The sequence below is a fragment of the Bombus pascuorum genome, chromosome 16 (genome assembly GCF_905332965.1).
Source record: "Bombus pascuorum chromosome 16, iyBomPasc1.1, whole genome shotgun sequence".
In the NCBI taxonomy this organism is placed as follows: Eukaryota; Metazoa; Arthropoda; class Insecta; order Hymenoptera; family Apidae; genus Bombus; species Bombus pascuorum.
Genome location: NC_083503.1, coordinates 4698625 through 4720425, shown reverse-complemented (window position 1 = coordinate 4720425; position 21801 = coordinate 4698625). Strand labels below are relative to the sequence as shown.

The window sequence follows — 21801 nt, the reverse complement described above, 5'->3', positions numbered from 1 at the left end:
CACTAGTTGGCGACCAATAGTTGCAACCGTAGGAATCACGTTTTGTTTACAGTTGCTGCCTTGTCTGGTTGGAGCAACTGTAGAATATTTCTTATTAATTTTTTTTTGTATGTTAATAGGAATATAAAGGAAGGCACGACATAATGGATCGCACGATAAAATATCGCCTGTGTGTGTTCAGGGTAACGTTATCGGTAATCGTCAAATATAAATGAATTCATAATGTCGTAAAAATAATCATGTTAAATTTATGTTTTACATAATGCTATATCTAATCTTGCGATTAATATTCTTTAACTGTTCTAGCAGGAAGGTGAAGTGCTAAAAGTGTAATAAAGTATTCTACGCAGAAACAATGTATAGTTGAACGTGAAACGTGCACGATCAAATTTTTGGCTAGTATAAAACGATATTAATAATATCAACGATAGATACGTTAAAGTACGGATATCATAGTGGTTTTTATCGTTCTGTATTTTTTGTTGTAAATTTAATTTCTTTTCATATCTAATTTGTAATTTGCAATTAGATTGTGTTAACTTATAAAATTTCTTCAATATAATAATTTACACAGCAATATATATCTATTTGAAAAAGAATACAATTTTATAGTTGAAACATGTATTATGATAAAGGTTATTCATATGCAACTTATGAGGAAGATAAGGTAAGAATAAGTATGTATATAAAATTGAGCCGAACTTTAGGGGATCAAAAATTATTGATTTCTTTTATATGCAATCCTATAGTTTTTGATGCATAGAATCTACTGAAATGTAGATTTAAAATTGCAGAATCCAGTGGTTCAAAAGCTAGGAATCTATTAAACTAAGTATTTTAGGCTATTTTACATGTTACTTTGACACTATATTGACTTCTATCCATGCTTTTTCCAGTAAGTGAAATCTATGAAAGCACTGAGTAAATGTGGTTTAGTTAAATCATGTGTGTTTGGCTACATGTATTTTGAATATGTTTGGTTTTTCACTCTGATATGACTCATGGCAAGCACATAAAAGTTTTTAAATGGTTCAAAGTACTCACTTTTTCTTTTTGGATTGACGTTTTATCTGTTTTATTTCCTTTTTTTTGCCATTTTGAAATTTTTCTCGTTTTACTTTTTATTACTCTTTATTTTATGTAGAACAGTTAATCGCACCATGGAATTTGTAAATAAGTGAGGTTGATTATGATTTGTGATAGTACCTATTTTCTAGCTATCACGGCTGGTTATGTTAGTACAAAATAATTTTTTGCAAATTTAACTACAACAAATACCCTAAAAATATTCTCTTTTAGTTATAATTTTTTTTGATGCATAGAATCTAATGAAATGTAGATTTAAAATTGCAGAATCCAGTGATCCAAAAGCTAGAAATCTATTAAACTAAGTATTTTAGACTATTTTACATGTTACTTCGACAATATATTGACTTCTATCCATGCTTTTTCCAGTAAGTGAAATCTATGAAAGCACTGAGTAAACGTGGTTGAGTTAAATCATATGTGTTTGACTATACGTATTTTGAATATGTTTGGTTTTTCACTCTGATATGACTCATGGCAAGCACGTAATAGTTTTTAAATGTGTTCAAAGTACTCACTTTTTCTTTTTACATTTACGTTTTATCCGTTTTATTTTCCTTTTTTCACAATTTTGAAATTTTTTTCGTTTTATTTTTTATTATTCTTTATTCTATATAGAACAGTTAATCGCACCATGGAATTTGTAAATAAGTGAGGTTGATTATGATTTGTGATAGTACCTATTTTCTAGCTATCACGGCTGGTTATGTTAGTACAAAATAATTTTTTGCAAATTTAACTACAAAAAATACCCTAAAAATACTCTATCTTAGTTATAATTTTTGATCTAGTGGACTCTGCAATGTAAGACTTGCATTTTCAGATTTTATGCATTGAGAACTATAGGATTGCAGACAAAGAGGTCAATAATTTTTGGTCCCCTGAAGAACATCCTATGATTGTTTCAACTTTTTGTTCAATAAAATATAATAATCAAATCATTTCCAGGTAAAAGTTGTTGATCTTCGGAGTGATACTTTAACAAAACCAACCCAAAAGATGAGAGAGGCACTATCCAGTGCTGAAGTTGGTGATGATGTTTTTCATGAAGATCCAACAGTGAAAGGTATGAAAATGTTGTTCTGAAATATTATGTTTAGTATTAATACATACACACACATTCGTATAATTCTTTATTTATAAATTAAATATTTTAATTGCTTTGTAAAATAACTATAAGATAATACATTAAATATCCAAGAAAATTCATGCCATTTTAATTAATAGAGATAAACCTAAAAATGGCATGAACTTTTTGCTTACATGATATAATTATTAATGTCAACAATATAATTATTATATACAATATTATTAACAGTAGATAGGTTTTGTAAAGAATTTTTTGGTTTTTAGTATTACAAGAAACAGCTGCCAAAATGGTTGGAATGGAAGATGCATTATTTGTATTCTCTGGAACTATGGCAAATTTAATTGCAAGTAGGTATAGCAGATTATATGTACATTAAGTTGCACTTTTATTCAAAGTACTACAAGTTTTATTAATTTCATTACTTAGCTTAAAATATATTAATTCATAAACAATACTGTTAATTCAAATTATTATGTCTTTAATGTAGATTTAAACTTTATTAATGAATAAGAAATATTTAGTGGTATCTAATTGTACTTTCTTAAGTATGTAACACAAAGAACATCAATTTTATATTTAATGATTATTTGTAAAAATATAAATATTTCCAACTCTTTAAATGATAAGTAGACACTGTAAACATTAGGAATGCTTGAAATTTTATTTGATTTTTATACAGTAGTATAGTATTATAAAAAGCTAAAATTATAATTTAAGTGTAAACTTTAGATATAATTTATACCATACAAATATAGAAATAGAAATTTATGTTCTACATGCTGTGTTAGAATCTACAATGTTTAGCCATTAAAGAATTATATTGCAACATAAATATTCTCTTTAATAACAGTAGTTAACAAATTAATTTTGGTAAATATATATCACATACATACACATTGCATGTATATTATAATCATGTTGATAGTAATAGTTATCTATTTATTACTATTTTGTATGCAAATTAATATTTAGATCATATACTCATTTCAGTTTCTGTATTGTATCTATTATTTCTTCCACTTAATTAATAGTCTAATTAAACTTTAATCTAATTGTAATTTCTTCAATAATGTTTTTATCTTTAATTGCAACGAATATTTTTGTTTTCATGCAAGATGCTTTATTTATATCTTATAAAGGTATTGGTATGTAGCTATATTGATGAAAAAAAGAGAAAATGGTCAGGATTGTATATTATACATTTTCTTTTCAAAAAAAGCATTATGCTTTGCATTACTTTTAAGCTAGGTATGATATATTTCCAAGACTATTCAAATAATCTTTCTATTTTCATATTGATATATAAAAATCATCACTTTTTGTTTTACAACATGGTATTAGTATCAGTTATATAATTCATGACAATTACATACATAATAAATATATTATAATAAAGATGCTTATAATTATAATAATAAAGATAATAAGTAAACAATAAGTAAAGATTTCTTTTATTTTATTAGAGATTTCTTCAGAAATATTGTAGTTAGATATATATGTAATTTTTTTATTCCAAACATATATTTTTTAATTATGAATCTTAATTAGAATTAATTAGAAGATTACTACAACTTTTTTAATTGTAATATGCAGAGGTTAATTACAAATAGTTGTTACAAGCATTTGAAAAATTCTAATAATGAGACATCATTGTAATACTTGATCTCACAACAGTTCTTGGAGAAAGATTTATATTTCAGAAGATAAATGGAGAAACTTTACTCTTAAACTATTTATCATCTATTCCTGAAACTAGATATAATTAATATATTTTTCAATCAATACCACTGTGCAGTTCTATCAAAATGTTAAAACTATACTTTGGGAGTTCGTCTTAGGAAAACAATTTTTACCTTATGACCAAATTATGACCAAATTAAAAAAGAAATTGGAATCTTTATCCTTTTATTCGTGTTAATTTTTCATAGAATATAAGTGTAATATGTATAATGCAAATAAAATTACAAACATAATAAAAATACAAAAAGATACATAATAAAAATAATAGATAAATAAAAAAAAAAATATATGAAACAATATAAATAGGTTTGATGAGTACTGATGTATTGGTCAATCCATAAATTTTAATAGATAGCATATATTTTCATGAAGTATAAGATGATATGAGAGACCCGATAAGCTTCGAGTAAAGCATTCAAGGCAATGAAGCATGAGTCAACAGCCGTTTGTAGTGACTCAGAAACGTAATTTTTCATGGTAAAACAGTCAAAGCAGATAGTGTGAACAAAAAAGGCACGATACGTAACTACGTGTTATTGAATCAATACTAAACATCGTTGATTCGAAGATTAAGTTAAGTTATGAAGACAGTTATATCAATTGCAATATTTTCAATATTTTTTTTGCATGTTATCTAATAATCTAATGTTTCGAACTTCTCGAAAAATTCAAGTCGTTCGGACCAATTTTAAAACGGTTATTCTATTTTAAGAATCGGTGTTCAGTATTTTTATACTTCAGCATAGTTAGCTGATTTAAAAAATAAATTTTCTGATGAAGAAGAATATACAGGGTGATTCACCAGATATTACCACTTCGATTTACGTGCTTGTCACTATTCTCAGCGAGAAATGTTTGGATAGAAGTTGAATGGTTTCGAAGGGTACATATTCTGATGCTATTAGATTTTTTGCAGGTGGACGTGTTAAGGATCTATAAAGAACAACTTTGATTTTTTAAATGGTATCATACATTTTTTTAATGCACTAATCGATGCAGCTTGTCATTCCCTATGTGAAAGTATTAGCCTATTTGTATTGAAAAGCTATTAGTTTACCAGATATTTTAACCTTAGATTGTTAAATTTAATGCGTGTGTATATCGCTTACATTGCTTTATCAGAAGAATATTTAAAATAGGTAAAAATATTGCTTGAAACTTTTGCATATGCTTGAGAACGTATAAAATAGTGATCAACACAATTAAATGCTATTTTTAAATTAGTGGTAAAATTTGTCAGTTATTTGATGATTCAGAAAGGTATGCAAATACTACTTAAGAAGCAATTAAGACATCATCAACATGGACAACATAAAAGTAGCTTCTGTATGTAAGAATTATAATAATCAGTTAAAATCTTAAATGGTTCCACGATTCTTATAATTACATCAAGATTATAGTCTAATTATTACTACTAATTTGAAAAATACCTTAACTGTGATTTTGTCAAATTTAGTGTATGAAAGATAGAAAGAACATAAATAAAAAGTATTGCTTTACATTCTTCCCTATAAGGTTCAAAATATGAATCATAGAAATATACTTTTAATAAAAATATGCTTTTACAATTACTGATTACAAGTATTATTTTTTTCTGCGTATTCAAGCAGATGAGCTTTTCAAATAATTTTTGTTAAGTGCAAGAAAAACTATTTTTGCAATTTAATAATTATAAATAAATTTCCAATCTCAAACTCCATCTTTTGTGTGAAACATTTCTCATAATAAAAGTCAGAAAAAACATTAACATATTCTCAAAAAGAATGATGTTAATATACAGGTTTTTATATGCGATGTATTTAGAAATTAATGCTATATGTAATGAATCATACATAAGTTTCTGCAGTTAAAGTGAAAGATCAGTTGTTTTAATTGAACAGTTTTATTCGCATATAATATATTCTTTATTTCGGCCTCGAAGCCAAGAAAGGAGTTGGTTTACAATACTTTTTGCAATGTTACAAATATCTCATCCATTCATTCTCCTCGTTCATTCTTTCCTTCTTCTACAAATTATTTCTTATTACTGTCTTATCATTATTTGTTCCATTTCTCTATGTTTCCACATCTGATCTACGCTATTAACTTTAGCCTTTCGCTCCTAACTTCTTTACTCAGGTGCTCCGGTATCACTAACATCCTAAATATATTTGTATTTTTTGTTAGTACAGTAAAACCTTGGTAATCCTAATCTTAAGGGAAGAATTTAAATCTTCTATGAAGATTTCCATTTACCGAAATTTTGATAGAAGCATATTGCCTTTTGCAATGAAGAAGAGAATGACATTGGTGATTTTCTCTGTTCTCTTGACCCCTTTTAAAAAAGTATGCATTTTTGTGCTTGAGTTTGATAAAATTTCAGTTTTTGTTACTAAAAAAGGAAAACTTCTATGACGTAGTATTCATCCATAAGGAGTGTAAGGGGATATAACTTCATAATTTTTAAATGTCTTGGTTTTAACTTTGTTTAGTAAAATGATTCTTTAGAAAGACCAGTGCGTTCAACGTTTTAATACTCAATCGGCTGCAAATTTTTGTAATAGTGTTTTCTGAAATAGAAAAATTCTTTTGCATGATATTGATGTTGATCTATATAGTTAATAAAGCATTGCATAAAATATCCATATTGTTACTTCTCTTCCCTTCATTTCCTTCAACACTTTAAAACTCTTTATCTATATCGAATCTTTTACATTTGATTTGTTTTAATTCATTTTAACTTTTGGTACTGTTTTGTAAGTTTTCATATTCTTTTATTTCATCTGTTTTTATTTCACTCTCTGATTCTGATTCACAATTGTCAATTTGATTTTCATTTCTTTCTTTCTCAATGAATGGTCTTTTAAATAGCTGTTCTGCACAATTTTTGACTACATATTTGGATGAATAGCTCAAAATTCATTTGTATTGGGATATAATCACTGATGTAAAAATACAAAGAATGATAAAATGTTTTTATTTCTGCGTTTCCCAATTTCACTTTTTACTACTTCTAAAAAATTTAGTGGTAGTTTAGTATTTATGCACTTTAGTTTATTGAAAACATGGAATTGTCCCTTCTGTAGTCATTAAATTAGTACTTTCTTTACTTAGATCCTGAACTGTTAACACTGTTGGCTCTAGGACAATTAATATATGATTCTACACACAATATAATTACAGTTAATATAATAACAACAGTAACGTAATTTTTGGCAAAACATTCCAAACGAAGATCGATTAATTCTTTATTTATACAATCAATTAATTTAAAAAATCTATTTATAGTTGATATAAATGTATTCCAACGAGTTCTTACATTTAAAATTAGTCTTAAAATTAAGTCTTTTTCCCTTTTTGTCTTACCTGTTTTAACATATTTTAAAATGTTTGACGACCGCTGTCCCGTAAACATGACTTCGCTGTGTCATCTGTTGTTGGCCGCCGTCACCTTTTCGTGATCCCAGTTTTTTTATTTTTTTAGTTTATTTAATCGATACTTACACGTTAGACAAATGATTTCAATATTCCAAAGTGTTCTATTGAAGTGAAACGATTTCTATATGCACTGAAAAGCGGCAGTTTGCGAGTCTAATGTTCTAGTAATAGCGAATGATTAGAAAATGATTATAATATTCGTAACTGTATGGATCAATTAGAACATAATTAAATAAATTCATATATGCATAAGTGCACAAAATAAATTAGGGTAACACGACAAAGATTCAATAATGATGACGCATTCAATGCAATTTTCTTAAAAAGTGTCATAATTATACTAATAAATATAATAATAATAATGATATACTAAGTGAAAAATGCCGGCGATTGGCGATTCGATTTCAGGTCGAACTGATGAATTTTTAAAAAATTTGATGAATTTTCGCGTTTAATACAGGTTTTATGTAGATATTATATAATACAGATATAATAATATATAATATTATATAATTCAGGTATTATATAATAATGCATAATTATCAGAACTTTCTTCGTCTATTAAATTTTCGACTTTGTTGTTTAGGACAAGAATCGTTAAGGCGTTCTAACTTTGGAAGAATTTACATATAAGAATTATATTGGGGTTTTGCCTCAGTTCTTTTGTTTTCGATTTTCTTCTTGTGTTGTGTGTTTTTTTAATATAGTGGTGGTAGCCAACGGCTTTGTTCGGCAATTTTCGGCTTTGTTGACTCCGGTGCTATCGCCCAATCGGCAAATTTCGCACAGCCATTGCTGTTTTACGGGACGTCTCTTTATCATAGCGAACAACGGCGTCTGCTAATTGTTTACTCTTCAATGTCCGCCGTTAACCTCTGTACATTAGCCGTTCAAACAGTTTCGACCTCTGCATGTTCAAAAGAACCACAGAAGCATGCAGGGGTATAAATCGACGAGACGCGTTCGGCTTTATTGTTAAACTATTCGGCCTTTTGGCAAATTACTCGGTTTTTGCAAATTCGTCGGTAATTTACTTAAGAAGATTTAAGTGGGTGTTCGCCTTCATCCTTTTGTAGTCTATAATACCTTAACTTTAAACCGTAAGTCTTGCTCGATTCACCGTTACTGCTAATTTCATAATTTTGTTGATATTTCCCGGTAACCAGTACGATTTTTTCCCGTTTATAATATTTTCTGCTTTAAAAAATCGGCACTCGCTAAAGTTACCGGAATACATAGAAACGAGAAGCTTTCTGACTTGTGAATTGTAAAAATTTGCTACCAATTTACGTGGTCAAGATTATGTCCAATTCCTGATTTATCTCCAGCTCGGTAAGTGATGTATTTTCAATATTCTGTGTTGAGTGTTGAGTAACAAAATCTAAAGCTGTTTCTCTTAAATTTGTTTTATTTTGCGAATAAACTGCTGTATCATGTAGCATCTTATTTATTTCTTCTCATATTTCATATCGACATACAGTTACTCATATTACTATACTATCTTTATAATTATTTCTATCTTTAATATTATAGGTATCTAAAATTATAGGTATTAAAAATTTATAATTATTGCTGTGTGTAAGAGGGAATTTAGATATTATACCCTAGACTTCTATATAAAGCGAATTCCTGTTACGTGCCAAATAGCAATGCGCAGGATTTAGGAATTCAATTTGCTTTATCTCAACATTAGATTGTTTTCTTTATCATCACCGGCTACTTATGTGTTTTCTTAAGTACATACCGGTTATTTTGTTGGTGACGCGATCACTATTAATATCGTATTTGATAAAAAGAAAGAGTAAAAGCTGGCTCACCAATAATCATTTTATGAAAAATTACGATATTAATATTTTATCGCATGCTCGTTTTGTTTAACGACTTCATGTAACAATTTGGGCATATTAGAAAGTCCAGAGATTACAGAGGTGGATGTAAAACTTTAGGACAATTGTATAACAAATATTCCTGTACTATTCTCGCTTTATGTTTTGTATCGTTGTCCTGATAAAATTTGAAAGTACTTCGTATTCTCATATTGTTTGCACTTTTTAGCAGATTGTTTTTTAAAAGGTCTAAATATTTATCCTTATCTAATATATGTTGGATAGAAACCAGTTCAGATACACCGACGTTCGAAATCCGTCCCCATATATAGCTTTCTTCTTGCTACACGACAACTTAACCTATTTCATCTGATTATTCCGCGTGCTGTTTCACTATTGACTTTTTTCCTAGTTCCATGACAAATCTCTGAGGCCAATTATGTTTCACTACAATGCGAATTTTCTTTAACACTCCATATTATTTTTCTTACCATCTCTTCATTAAAAATTCGATTTGTTTCTTTCTGTTTCTTAACTTCAATACGGTTTTCTTCTTTATATCTCTTACCTCTTTGTGATGGCTTTAATTGTGCAATTTCATGATAACTTTTACTTTTTTCTCTATGAAAAATAACAAGTTATCTATTATAAAAACTGTTATTCTATCCTTTTCGTAGCATGTCAGATTTTGAACATTAGCACTTTGAAATATAGCTTTGTACTGAGATAGAATTATATGTAGCAGTTTGTATATAAAACAAATCTATTTTGCATTTTACCTTTTTCCTGAGGTCTACTAGATTACACAACATACCATACAAACATTAATATAACACGAAAATGTGACAATTTTTATTGTTTAAAAAGTAATATATAATTAAATGTTATTGTTAGATTGGAGTAGTTTATATATTTTTAATCTCAATAGTTTATCCTTTTGTAAAATAAACAGTATAATATTTAAATCATTCCCGCTTACACGCAGCAATAATTACAAAAATAGTATGGTGTCCATTATTAATGTGCGTAACTGTATAAAATCTAAAACTGTTTCTCTTAAATTTGTTTTATTTTGCGAAGGAGCCGCTGTATCATGTAGCATCTTATTTACTTTCTCTCGTATTTCATATCGACATATTTCTATTTTAAAGTCGAGGTTCTTACAGTAAAATATAAATACATCATTTTTTGCATAATCGATCGAAAGTCGATAAAATAAATACGGTTCGTCATTTTGGTGGACTCAGAAAAATACAGTGCGAGTGAAAGAGAAAAATGTTCGGGAATGGGCTTGATGAAAAGAAACATGTCGGCTTAGCAATGTTTCCAACAATGGAACTTGTTTATTTCCAAGTTTTATTGAATAAAACTTTGACCAATGTAATTATGAAGCTTTTCTGATTAAAAAAAGACCAAACACAATGTAATTAAAGAGCATATTTCCTTATTTAATGATATAAACGTACTTACATAATGACATAATAGCAATAATTAAAAAATTAGAAATTTAAAAATTGTTATCATTTTGAAAGAAATGTTACGAACATGTTAGTTTTTGTGTTACAAAATATACGAATTAATCCGAGTACTCGATTTAATTACCCGATTAATTTTATTTACTATTATCGTATTTAGTAAATTAATTTAACACTCGAATAAATAACTTACTTGTCGGATAGTCGAGTATGCGATTATTCGGGTTGGAAAACTTACGTATAATGTGATTTTTCCCTGGTAGCATCTGAATATTCTAAAATGTATGACAAATACGAAAAGAAAAGTGTCCAAACACACTTTATTATAAGTAGTCATCTATGAATCGAAAAGCTGTAGCTGTTCATCCTTATAGCAGAAATGCTAATTATAATTTTAACACTTAATATGTATTAATTCGATCTTTAGTCTCATTTTAGTTTTAAAAATAGAGCAAAAGTAAATTTTCAGTTATTCAGAAAATTTAAATTTTCAGTTATTGTTATTTACATATATATATAAATTCTCTCATAAGAAAATCACTGAAATCAATCATCATACTTCATTATTTTTAGCAGATTTTGTCAAATGAATTAATTTCTTAGAAATAACGAAATGTGTAGCCGACGAATATGTGAATTTTCCTTTTGTCAAAGGAATTCTATTCATCGGGGGATTTTGTAACTGATTTTTTATTTTAGTTTTATTTATTGTTATTGCTGGATGCTGGTTGTTCCTGATAAATAAGGTAGGCATAATAAAGCTTCAACTAATTTTTTTTACATTAGCAAATATTTGTTTTTGTTTTATATTTTTCATTTTAAAAACGTTATCCTTCAAACTTTCTTCCAAAGTTTTCAAATATTTCATCTTATTCAAAACCCCATCGATTGATATGAGATTTCCAATGTTATTTGCTTGCTACGCAATCCAATGCCATCGCCGATCTATCACCATATTTTACTGTGGGATATAGATTCTTTGGATTTAATTCTGTATTTTATTCCTCTATACAGATTTACAAACGTAAAAATTTATAAAATGTCGAATTTACTTTCATATAACAACAAATACTGTGGAGAAAAATACCGTATTCCAGTGAGGATTATCTTTGTTAATAGATTCATTAGAATACTCTAAATGTAATATTTTATTCTTCTTATTGTTATGCCGCAGCTTCTCAGCAGGTAGGTTGAAAGATCTGAAGATTCTTCGTAAGAAATTTACGATATTTCTTAGAGACAGAGTCCCTTCTATTTAAAATGGTTCAGCATTTCGAAGACAAATGTTGAGAACTTAGGTTTTTGGATGTATATTCTTAACAAACTTGGTACAGATGAACGAACGAGCGAATTATCGCATTCATTAACTAACGAACTCCTGGCGACCTCACCAGTGGTAACTTTATATCAACGTTCGCTATCTGTTTTTGCAAGTCGTGCATTTAAACCGCGTTTTCTTAATAATCTCCGATACAACTCTGTATGTACTTCTTTGTCGTACTGTGCTGCTACCATCTTCGTCAGTTATGGTTCAAGTGAAGAATTAAAGTATTATTATTATTATTCTCGTATCTCTGAATTTCGCAAATTATTGCTCTTTCTGCTTTTTTTCGCTAACTTCTTTGATCGTCCAGGATGACCTTCTTCCCTAGAATATAATAAATTGTAGAAATGTTCCTCTCTTTGCAGTTTCGCTTGTAGATTTTCTTTCCTCGTACCACTATACTAATAAATTTCTGTCTTATCCGCTTCCAATTTCTTCTAAAATTTCATTACATAGGCACTCGATCTTCGGGAAATTCTACGCAGTATTTCTTACAGACTAGCTGTCTGTAAACTAGGCAACCTTTGTTTACGTTCTCTGATCCACCGAAACGAAATTATTATGAAGATCCTATACAAATTTTCAATACTTTTGCGATTGATGATCTGCTACTAATTGCAATAAATCATTCTATTTTAGATGTGCGTTCCTCAATTTGAATGAAATTTATACACAGATTATCCTCACATTATATCCATGTATTATACATGCGGAAATTTCAAAATATTTATTATTCTTGTTGGATTCCAAGATCGTATGGATCGAAGAATTGGACGAAGGTTTTGATACGATTTCACGTGTATCTAAAATATACGCGTACACGTGTAGTTAATATATCCGCGTTTTAATCCATGTACTTCTCAATACACGGGTACACGTGTATCAAAATACAGGAGCACACGGATCATAATATCTATACATGTAGCTGTACATGTACTGGGCTTCACGAATACACGTATCTAAATGTATAGTTTCACGTGTATTAACCCGTACTTCATGTTTTATTTTATAATTAAATATCAAAATGTTTAGATGTGTAAATTGTTTATGAGACTTCATTTTTTGGTTTGCAGGTGAAAATAAGAAACATTATGGTTTCGGTTAATAAAGTTTAATTTATTAATTTTTTGTTTCGAGATAAGAAAGCTAAAATATTAACATTTTGTGCAAGTAGATATTCTTTTTTTTGTTACAATATTTTCAGCACATGAAAATATTCGAAAGTTCGGAAATTACTGGGTATTTGTCTACGCTAGCCTTCCACCATTTAACTTAATTTAAATCAAAGCCTTATTGTGGCTCGGTCATACATGTTTTTTTTTTATTATAAACGTCATTGTTATCGTTGATCTCGTCATATAAAAATTCAAGAGCAGATCTTTCGTGCGTCTTTGCATTTACTGTATGTACTGCGTTTATTATATTCGAGTTTGGAGAAAACGTTTGACTTCTATACGAATTATTTCTTTTAATGTCCACTTTGGTTTGAAACTAGATTCCTAGACTCGTAATATCCGAAATTATAGTTTTTTTAAATATATAGACGTGTTCGCTGTTATCGACTGTCGGACACATCGAGATTTTGAAACAGTGCGTAATAGACCTTAGTAGTAAATATGTATCTATTGTTTTCCTTAACAGGATTACAATGTTCCGTTCCCACACACATATCACACACGATATGACAAAATACAATAAAATATATCTTAAATAATTAAATATATACTATATATAATCTAATGCATACAAATAAATATATACATATACAACCATGACCCAACTCTATGTACTCATACTGCCATAACTCAAACATACATATAATTTTTTTTACCTTAAACCACTATTGACCAAACGTTATCTCTACCATATCTCTATTTTTATTACCTTCACCTAATCCCAATCTGTATTTTAATTCAACCTTATCTACAGTTAGGACATTATTAATCAACTATGTTACTTTTTGTGGTCTAACCACGTCAGTTTCCAACGCTTCATCCATCCATTACGCCTTCTTCGTCCTCTTATGAAATTTAGCGTCTTCGGTATCAGGGGAATAACCAGCGCAAAACATCAAACGCGCCCTCTTTTACTTATTTTATTTTCCTTGTTCGATTTATGTGGCTGTCGTGTATTTGATAAGTTTGATTCCATTCACAGTTGCGTGAGAACGTTCAGATGCGTGACTGTATATTTCGAAGACAGCTCTGATGAAAATAGATGTTGTTACTGTATATAGCACGTTCGGATTTGTGTGTACACATATTCAAGGATCTTGAGTGGCATTTGGATAATCGATCGAGTTTTTCGCCTGCGATGGCGAGATCGAGATAGGTTAGTAGAATTTCCAGTTTCGCGTTGCCTAATTGTTAGTGATGTAGTCCTACTTGATTGTTTAGGCGGGAGATTTTGTAACAGGGTTCGTTAATTTCACGAGCATGGTTAAGGATGGTTGAGACGAATGTCAGTAGGACAAACCGGAATCTATTGTCTTTGCGTTAATAATATCCATTACTCGTCATTGCTGCCTAAAACAAAAGGTTTCAGAAAATTAACGTGATAGGCTGTTAACTTTCCGTTCTTCAAAATTTAGACGGTGTTATTGGAATTGATTTTGATTATTTTGTAAAGAACCTTTGTCGTTTGGTGACAGTATTTTTATTTAATCTCGGCGTATTCTGTTTGTTTAGAATATATACTAAATCGTCGACTTAGTTGTAAGTAAATTTTTAATCGAATTAGGTTATCTCTAACTATTTTTTCCGTATAGCTTAGTTTCCATTTCAAGTTGATTCTATAGTCCTTAAAATAATAAGTTATTGCAAGACTCTTGAATTATATTACTAGACACGCTTTAGTTCCGAAAAGCATTTCATATTTAAGATTATTTCGATTTAAACACGCGTACATAGGCTAACGATGCAGAGATTATGAATTCTAGTAGTTATCTTTATCTCATGCACCTTATCGATCTCGATAATTTTCGAATATGTTGAAATTTATATTACTAACAACTTTTCCCTATTCGTGTAACCACCGTTCGGCATTAGTTTCCGAGATATTGAGAAAAAGTTGTCAGTATCGCTTTCGAATTCTGCTTGTAATGGTGCGTCTGTGACAGCGCATGCGCTGGAATATTCGTTAACATTAGACAAATAGCACCTAATTCAAATCTATATAAATTATGAACGAAAGATAATAAATAGGTTTGGATTAACCTCTTAGCTATGAATGCCACTGTAGTGTCTTTCGTGTAGATAATCTTTTCGACAATCTATATAGTGACTTTTACTTATGGCATCTTTTTGAACGGGACGTCACTACAGTGGCTCACCCTGTCTGTAGATATGTGTAAATTATCGCTTGGCCGTTATTTGTTTAGTTTCGCATTTTTTTTCGCTCAAACCACGTTTCCTAACGATATATAAACTATTGTAAAAAGTTGCTTCTGTCAGAGATGTCAACGGGTCATACCGTCTTTTCTTTTGAATGCACCAGTTATGAGTACTGTTACTTTTTATTTTATTATATGTACCATTAGTCGGTAACCTTTTTAACATTCCGCTTCGTATATTTATAATTTTGTAGAATTCTTGAGCTCTGAATTCTTGAGTATATCAATACAAAACAGAAAGCAGAGAGCAATTAGTGATGGTTTCGAAGTGGACTCGGGAATTAAAAAGGCGCCGAACAAAAATATAAGCGATAGGAAACGTGTAAGAAAATTGCAAAGAAGGATACTGAGTTCGTCAGAATTTTATGATTCTGATACTTATCTAGAGACGGCGTACAAGGAAATGATCTGATCGCATAAAAATTTGAATCCGCAAATACGTAGATTTAACTTGATTAATTCTGGAATGAAAATACAAATTAATCGATTAGCTATTCCGTTAAGATTACTTTGAACTATTCTTTTTCTGAGGTATTAATATCGTTTATTGTGGAATAAACAAATCGATATCGTAAATACAAAAGGAAAAATTCTATGTGCTTTTTTGTAAAACCTCACGAAGTAGAAACAACTCTAAGTGAGATGTATTGCTTTGTTGCAATCAAGTTACTTATGTCGCGAGTAAAAGAGTTACATTATTTCGAATATCGAACAAAGGAAAAATTTTTGCGTACTGACATTTTCGGACGCATAATGAATAGAGATAGATATCCCTTTTTTTTTCTTATGAATGCTTTATTTTAACGATATTGCGACAGCTAATTCTGATTGGCTAGTAGAAGTAAGAGAATTCTGCAGTAAGATTCGTTTTTCATTTGAAAATTATTTTAGCCCATTTAGTAAGTTATGCATAAATGAAGGTTTATCACTACATAAAGTGAGATTATCATTCTAACAGTATATTCCATCCAAACGGAATAATAGATTTGGCATCAAATCTTTTATACTGTGTGACTGTAAAAGTGGATATGTATTATATTTTCTTGTGTATACAGGAAAAAAAAAAAAATAAATGAAAAGCCTCTGGAAAATCAGGCGAAATTGTAATTTCATTATTAGAATGATATTTAGGATTAGGAAAATGCCACACTTTGTTGATATTTGGTATACTAACCTGGCGTTACCAACCTGCACTTATCTCCGAAAAAGAACCCTATGTGGTGAATTGTCAGAAGGAAGGTATTCCTATCATGAGTGAAAAATTAATTGGAGGTGAAATGTGTTTTCGATTCTCGCCAAGTATGTTCGCAGTCAAATGGCAAGACAAACGCAAAGTGTATATGCCGTTCACTTATTCCTCTGCGGATTTTATAAATACAAGAAAAATAAATTAGCGAACGAAAGAGGTTATCCAAAAATCGTCTTGCACAGTAAATTATATTGCAAACATGGGTGCGATAATATAATAATCTGTCCCTATTCATTATGTCGTAGATATAGCAGTGCACAAAATATTTTTTCCATCTACTTGATGCAGTCATTCAGAATGCGTTTTGTTTGTACAAAAAAAGGCAACTCGCGCATTTTAGCTTCAATTAATTAACGAAATCGTAAAGAAGTATGGAGAGAAAAATAACAATTTTAACAATTGGCATAAATCTATCGCAGACCAACTTTGCTAGATGACATTTCCTGTCTTTTTGTAAAACAATAAACACACACACAAAAAAGAGAAATTATGTTGTGCATACAAAAAACGATGTAAGGCGAAGGTCACACTACGAATTTTAAAGTTGTGACGTTGGACTCCGCGTAGTCCCTTGCATCAAAATATATCATACAAAATTGTATTGACTTTTTAAAAAGTTGTGTTACTAATTACTAAAGTATACGTGCCCATATTATCTTACTATGTTTTCTTCAAACTCTTTGCTTGAAAATATCTAAATAAATTATAATCTGTTCATCTATAATTTTATTCGTATGTAATTTCATAATTACATACACATACACGTACGCACGTAGAATTTTGCAACTTTCAATGAGCGATTCTTGTAGAGCTAAATATTTTGCGAGTTAAACATGATTCTGCCAACCGTCCTTTACTAGAACCTATAGTTTTTGAAAAAATCAGTTCGGAAAAAGATGTGAAATTTTCAGCTTTCGAGATGTTTACTGAGTTTTACTGTAGCAATTATCGAGTTGCTACCATAATACCATAATACGTGATAGAGCAGACAGATTTATTAAGAAATACCGAGAAAAACTAGAAAATTATGTTTTGATTTCGACGTAAAAGCGAAATAATTTGACAAAACACGTGACAAATTTGTTGAATTTGTTTTAACACAGCAGTGTTATGGGCAGAATTCACTATAGTAGCATCGATAGTTTTTTACAAATATCTCAAAAACTAAGACCGAGCGGTGATTATATGTGTAATAAAAATCATGTTCGATGGATAACGGAATCATAAATCATCACATCGGTGAAGTGGCTGAGATATCGATAATTACCTGAATTCGTCACAATCCATCTGTTTTTCACTAATATAATGTTTTAGTTAATGCTTTAACCTTAGGTGACCTTCCATTTGTTTGGAGTTGATAAGGGAAAAATAACACATGTTTGGTGTTGAGTAGTTCAGTTCAATCAGATCTTGCATTAACTGTGACATAAAATCGGTTAATGTTATAAAAGTTCAATTTTTAAAGTAATAATCTTTACGATTCCAAGAATTGGTAATGATAACGACGATGCAACAGTGATTTGTGTAATTCGATATTTGAACATTTTTTTACTAATTATGTAAATGGAAGCAAAATTTTTCTGGAAGCAAAAATAGTAGGCACGTCTCCTCTTTTAAAATATTAGTAACAAAAGTGTTATGAGCAGTTCGAAATGAGAAAAATCGAATGTTTCCGACCATGCACCGAATATACCCGAAGATCACGTGACGTCACAAGTCTGCAAGAGCGCTACATACTTTTTCTCAACTCGCTATATAAATCCGATAACCGACGCGTTTACATCAAAATACGATCGTGTATCTACAGTGGGTCACGTAGAAATTCGCGCTTCAGAACAGAACAACTTTCATAAAACTGGACCAGGCGATTTTAATTTTTTCTGAGGAGATAAAAGGACCTATTGATATCGTGTAGAAAAAATTTCGCATTAATTATAGTTGGTCGGAATGCCGAAGAAAATGGTAAAGTTTACGTTTTATAACTTTTTTATTTGGCCCTGTAATGAAAATTTAAACAACATATTTTTAGGTTATGCCAAATATACACATGCTGAAAATTTCATCGAAATTTGATGCAGGAACAGGCAACAGACACCAAAAAATGGAAAGTCGTGGAAAACTGCGATTTTCATCACTTTCAACCTTTGTAGCTCATAGCAACGATAACCAATTTCAGTGAAATTGAACAAAGTTGGAAGAACTGACTCTTACTTTTTTCTAGACGATTCTGATCAGTTACATTTTCTTCAAAATTGTTTTTTACATGTCATCTAACCAACTGATCCAGCTAATGTCTCAAAAAAGCTTGAATCGTTTGCACCAATTTTAAAACAGTTATTCTATTTTGAAGTTCGAATATCTTCATACGCTACTGTGCATGGGGAGAGACAGAGTCGTGACGTCACAAAGATGGTAGCTGAGAAACGCGCGTTTCTACGCCGTTCAAATATCAAACGACGTTTTGATTTAATTCTTTTGATTAATAAGCAAACGTATGTAACGGAAATATCAATTAACAGTCTCTAATACACCGAATTTTTATTTCCAGTAATTTTTCTAATTATAAAAAGATGTTCTAATACCGAATTGACACCCTCCTGGATATATTTTTGAGGATATTTCGTTCGTTCCAATGATCCACAATGGCCGATATGAGATATATGAGATATGAGATATACCAAAGAGATATCTATCTCTTGACCTGATTCGCCGTGGTTGTAAATATTACGCATTTTTTTAAATATTTTTCTGTATTTTATCTTTCGTAAATGGAAACCGATATACTTGACTTATATGTCGGTGGTAACGTTGTAAGTCGGGGCGTGTAATGAATCTTTCTGCTAGTTGTTGTATACCAGATGATATTTATTGAAGAGAATGTATTGCAGAGGTTAACAAATGATTTCGGTGAGTGAATAATTGAGATGTCGGTGACTATGAGTTTAGGTTCGATAACGAACACACGGTCAACGGGATGACGATTGCGATTAGGAACTCGATGTACGTGTTTATTGGGCTAGTCGAACTTACCAGATTGAGAGTCAGTCCAAGTGGAACTGCCCTTATATTCTCTTCTCCGTATCTCTCTGTATCCCTCAGGTCAATCTCTGTCTTTAAGGAAAGTTATTTAATTACTTTATACTTCTGTTAGACACACGTCCCTCCCGTGACCGTGGCTACGTTCAGTGACCCGTTATGTCACCTCGAGTCCAAGCCCATTGTCATAAATCTCGGACGATCATAATCGACGTAACTCATAAACAGCTATTTCTCTGTTTTATTGTTTAAGTACGGCTATAATAAAAAGTCTGGACTGAAGCATTGAGGACCTTCCCAAACATTCCGAAAGAAAGGTGTCATTTCATCTCCGACACATATATTCCATTGTCTTATTAATTCCTTGATATGCGAATCTTTTCATGGCTTGCGTATATAACATTTTCCATCGTTGACGAAATATAAAACGATATTTTCTCAGTTGCTTTACGATGCACTAAATCGTTGCTCAAATCCAATAATTTATTCTCCTTTTGTTCTAATTTCGCTACAATTCGACAAATATTCGCATCTAATTTCTAATAATATTTTTACGATTTTTAAATTTTTAGGTTCTATTCAAAGTTTTTTTTGATGGTAATTAATGTACTATGTATTTTATCAAATTCACTACTTGGGTATTTCAACACATAATTGTAGCGAGTCCGTGAATGACAACACATTTTGAAATATAATAAAAAATATATTTAAACTGAATATAAAATACAGAATATACAAGTGTTTCTATACTGAACTTCTAGACAAACATATGTAGAGAACAAAATTGATAATATAGCTGTTGCTAATTTTTTTAAACAAGTGAAGGATTCGGGAGTTGCATTCCAAGCTCGCATTATTTCCTCTTCCACATTATTTTCAATTGCGCCATTTTCACTTACTGGGTTGTTCGGAAAGTACTTTCGTTATTTTTTAACTTAGATGTCGTTAGTCGTATTTTTAAGCAGCGATTTTCATTCTAAAATCATTGAACAAGTAATGACACGTCTATAAAAGCGTTATACATTTTGACGCTTGATATTTCAAGCTTCATTTAAAAGAGAATTACGTCTGAATCTATCAGGATATGTTTGTTTGTTGTCATATCGACGATGGAAACCAGAGTAAACATTTTTATGGTTTGCTCTTTTATTACCGTAAACTTCGCTAATTCTTACATAGTTCAGCTGAACGATCCTGTCTTGTGAAATTAGTATTACCGCCTGTATAGTTTTTACTATTCCGGCATTTTTAAATAAATAAATGAATAGATGTAGAGATGTCTTGGATAAGTAAGCCTTCACCGCGATATGCTGCGATTTTTGCTTGTCTTTCTGATGTTAAGGTTTTGTCTTGTGATATTTTCGTTTCAGAGGAATTATTTTAAATAGCACTATATATACTATATGTACTATACACTATATATACTATATATATTATATACATACTATATACATACATATATATATTATATACATGTATGTATATAGTATATATAGTATATTATATATATATAATATATTCTATATATACACTATATATACTATATATACTTTTATCTTTGTGGGCTACCGCGTAAATCATCAATTTGGTCGAGGAATTCATATATGCGTTCGATGGAAGCAACTGATAAAATTAAAAGATTCACATGTGTGTCATTTTATTTATCCTGTCTAGAATTTGTGCATGTAAATATGTCTACAATGTGACATTTTAGAGTGTCCCCCAGTATGGTTGACTTCGAACTGTCCCGTCCGCAAAGGGATTACCAGCGCGGGTTCCGAGTTGTGTGTATAATAATGTTCTGTATAGACTTTTATGCACACATAACATTCGTCTCAACTCTCGGCCATATTCCGACAATTCCACATGAGTTCATACACTTCTGAGATACATCCTCAATAATCACAACCGCACACTTCTTTTATATATTCCCCACCACTGGAAGAGTTCTCGAGTTTGGAAATTACATTTGAAGCAATTATTGGCGTGGCGATTCGCACATACATTCAGCGGCTATTGAAACGCATGTACGAAGCTATGTACCTCTATATTTCGTTTGCTAACAAGAATGTGCCGGAAAGTCAGCGCTAAGGAGGAAGTTCAGACCGAACGAGGAAAGATCGTACAGCTCTAACGGCGGTAGGAGGATGACCGTCAGCGACCCAAT

The 21801-nt window shown here is 30.3% G+C and overlaps 1 protein-coding gene across 3 annotated transcripts in view; it reads left to right on the top strand.

Annotated features, from left to right (window-relative positions):
• LOC132915248 (L-allo-threonine aldolase) overlaps positions 1-21801 on the top strand; it is a 36885-nt gene continuing 15084 nt past the window's right edge. Inside the window, exons 1-4 of one of the 3 annotated variants that reach the window (XM_060975052.1) lie at positions 1-182; positions 310-667; positions 2035-2152; positions 2440-2523. In XM_060975052.1, the coding sequence (XP_060831035.1) occupies positions 620-667; positions 2035-2152; positions 2440-2523 (250 nt within the window). In that variant the 5' untranslated portion in view covers positions 1-182; positions 310-619. Of the gene's footprint in view, positions 195-306; positions 668-2034; positions 2153-2439; positions 2524-21801 lie in introns of all 3 variants that reach the window. The other 2 variants (XM_060975051.1, XM_060975050.1) reach the window with 2 other exon arrangements.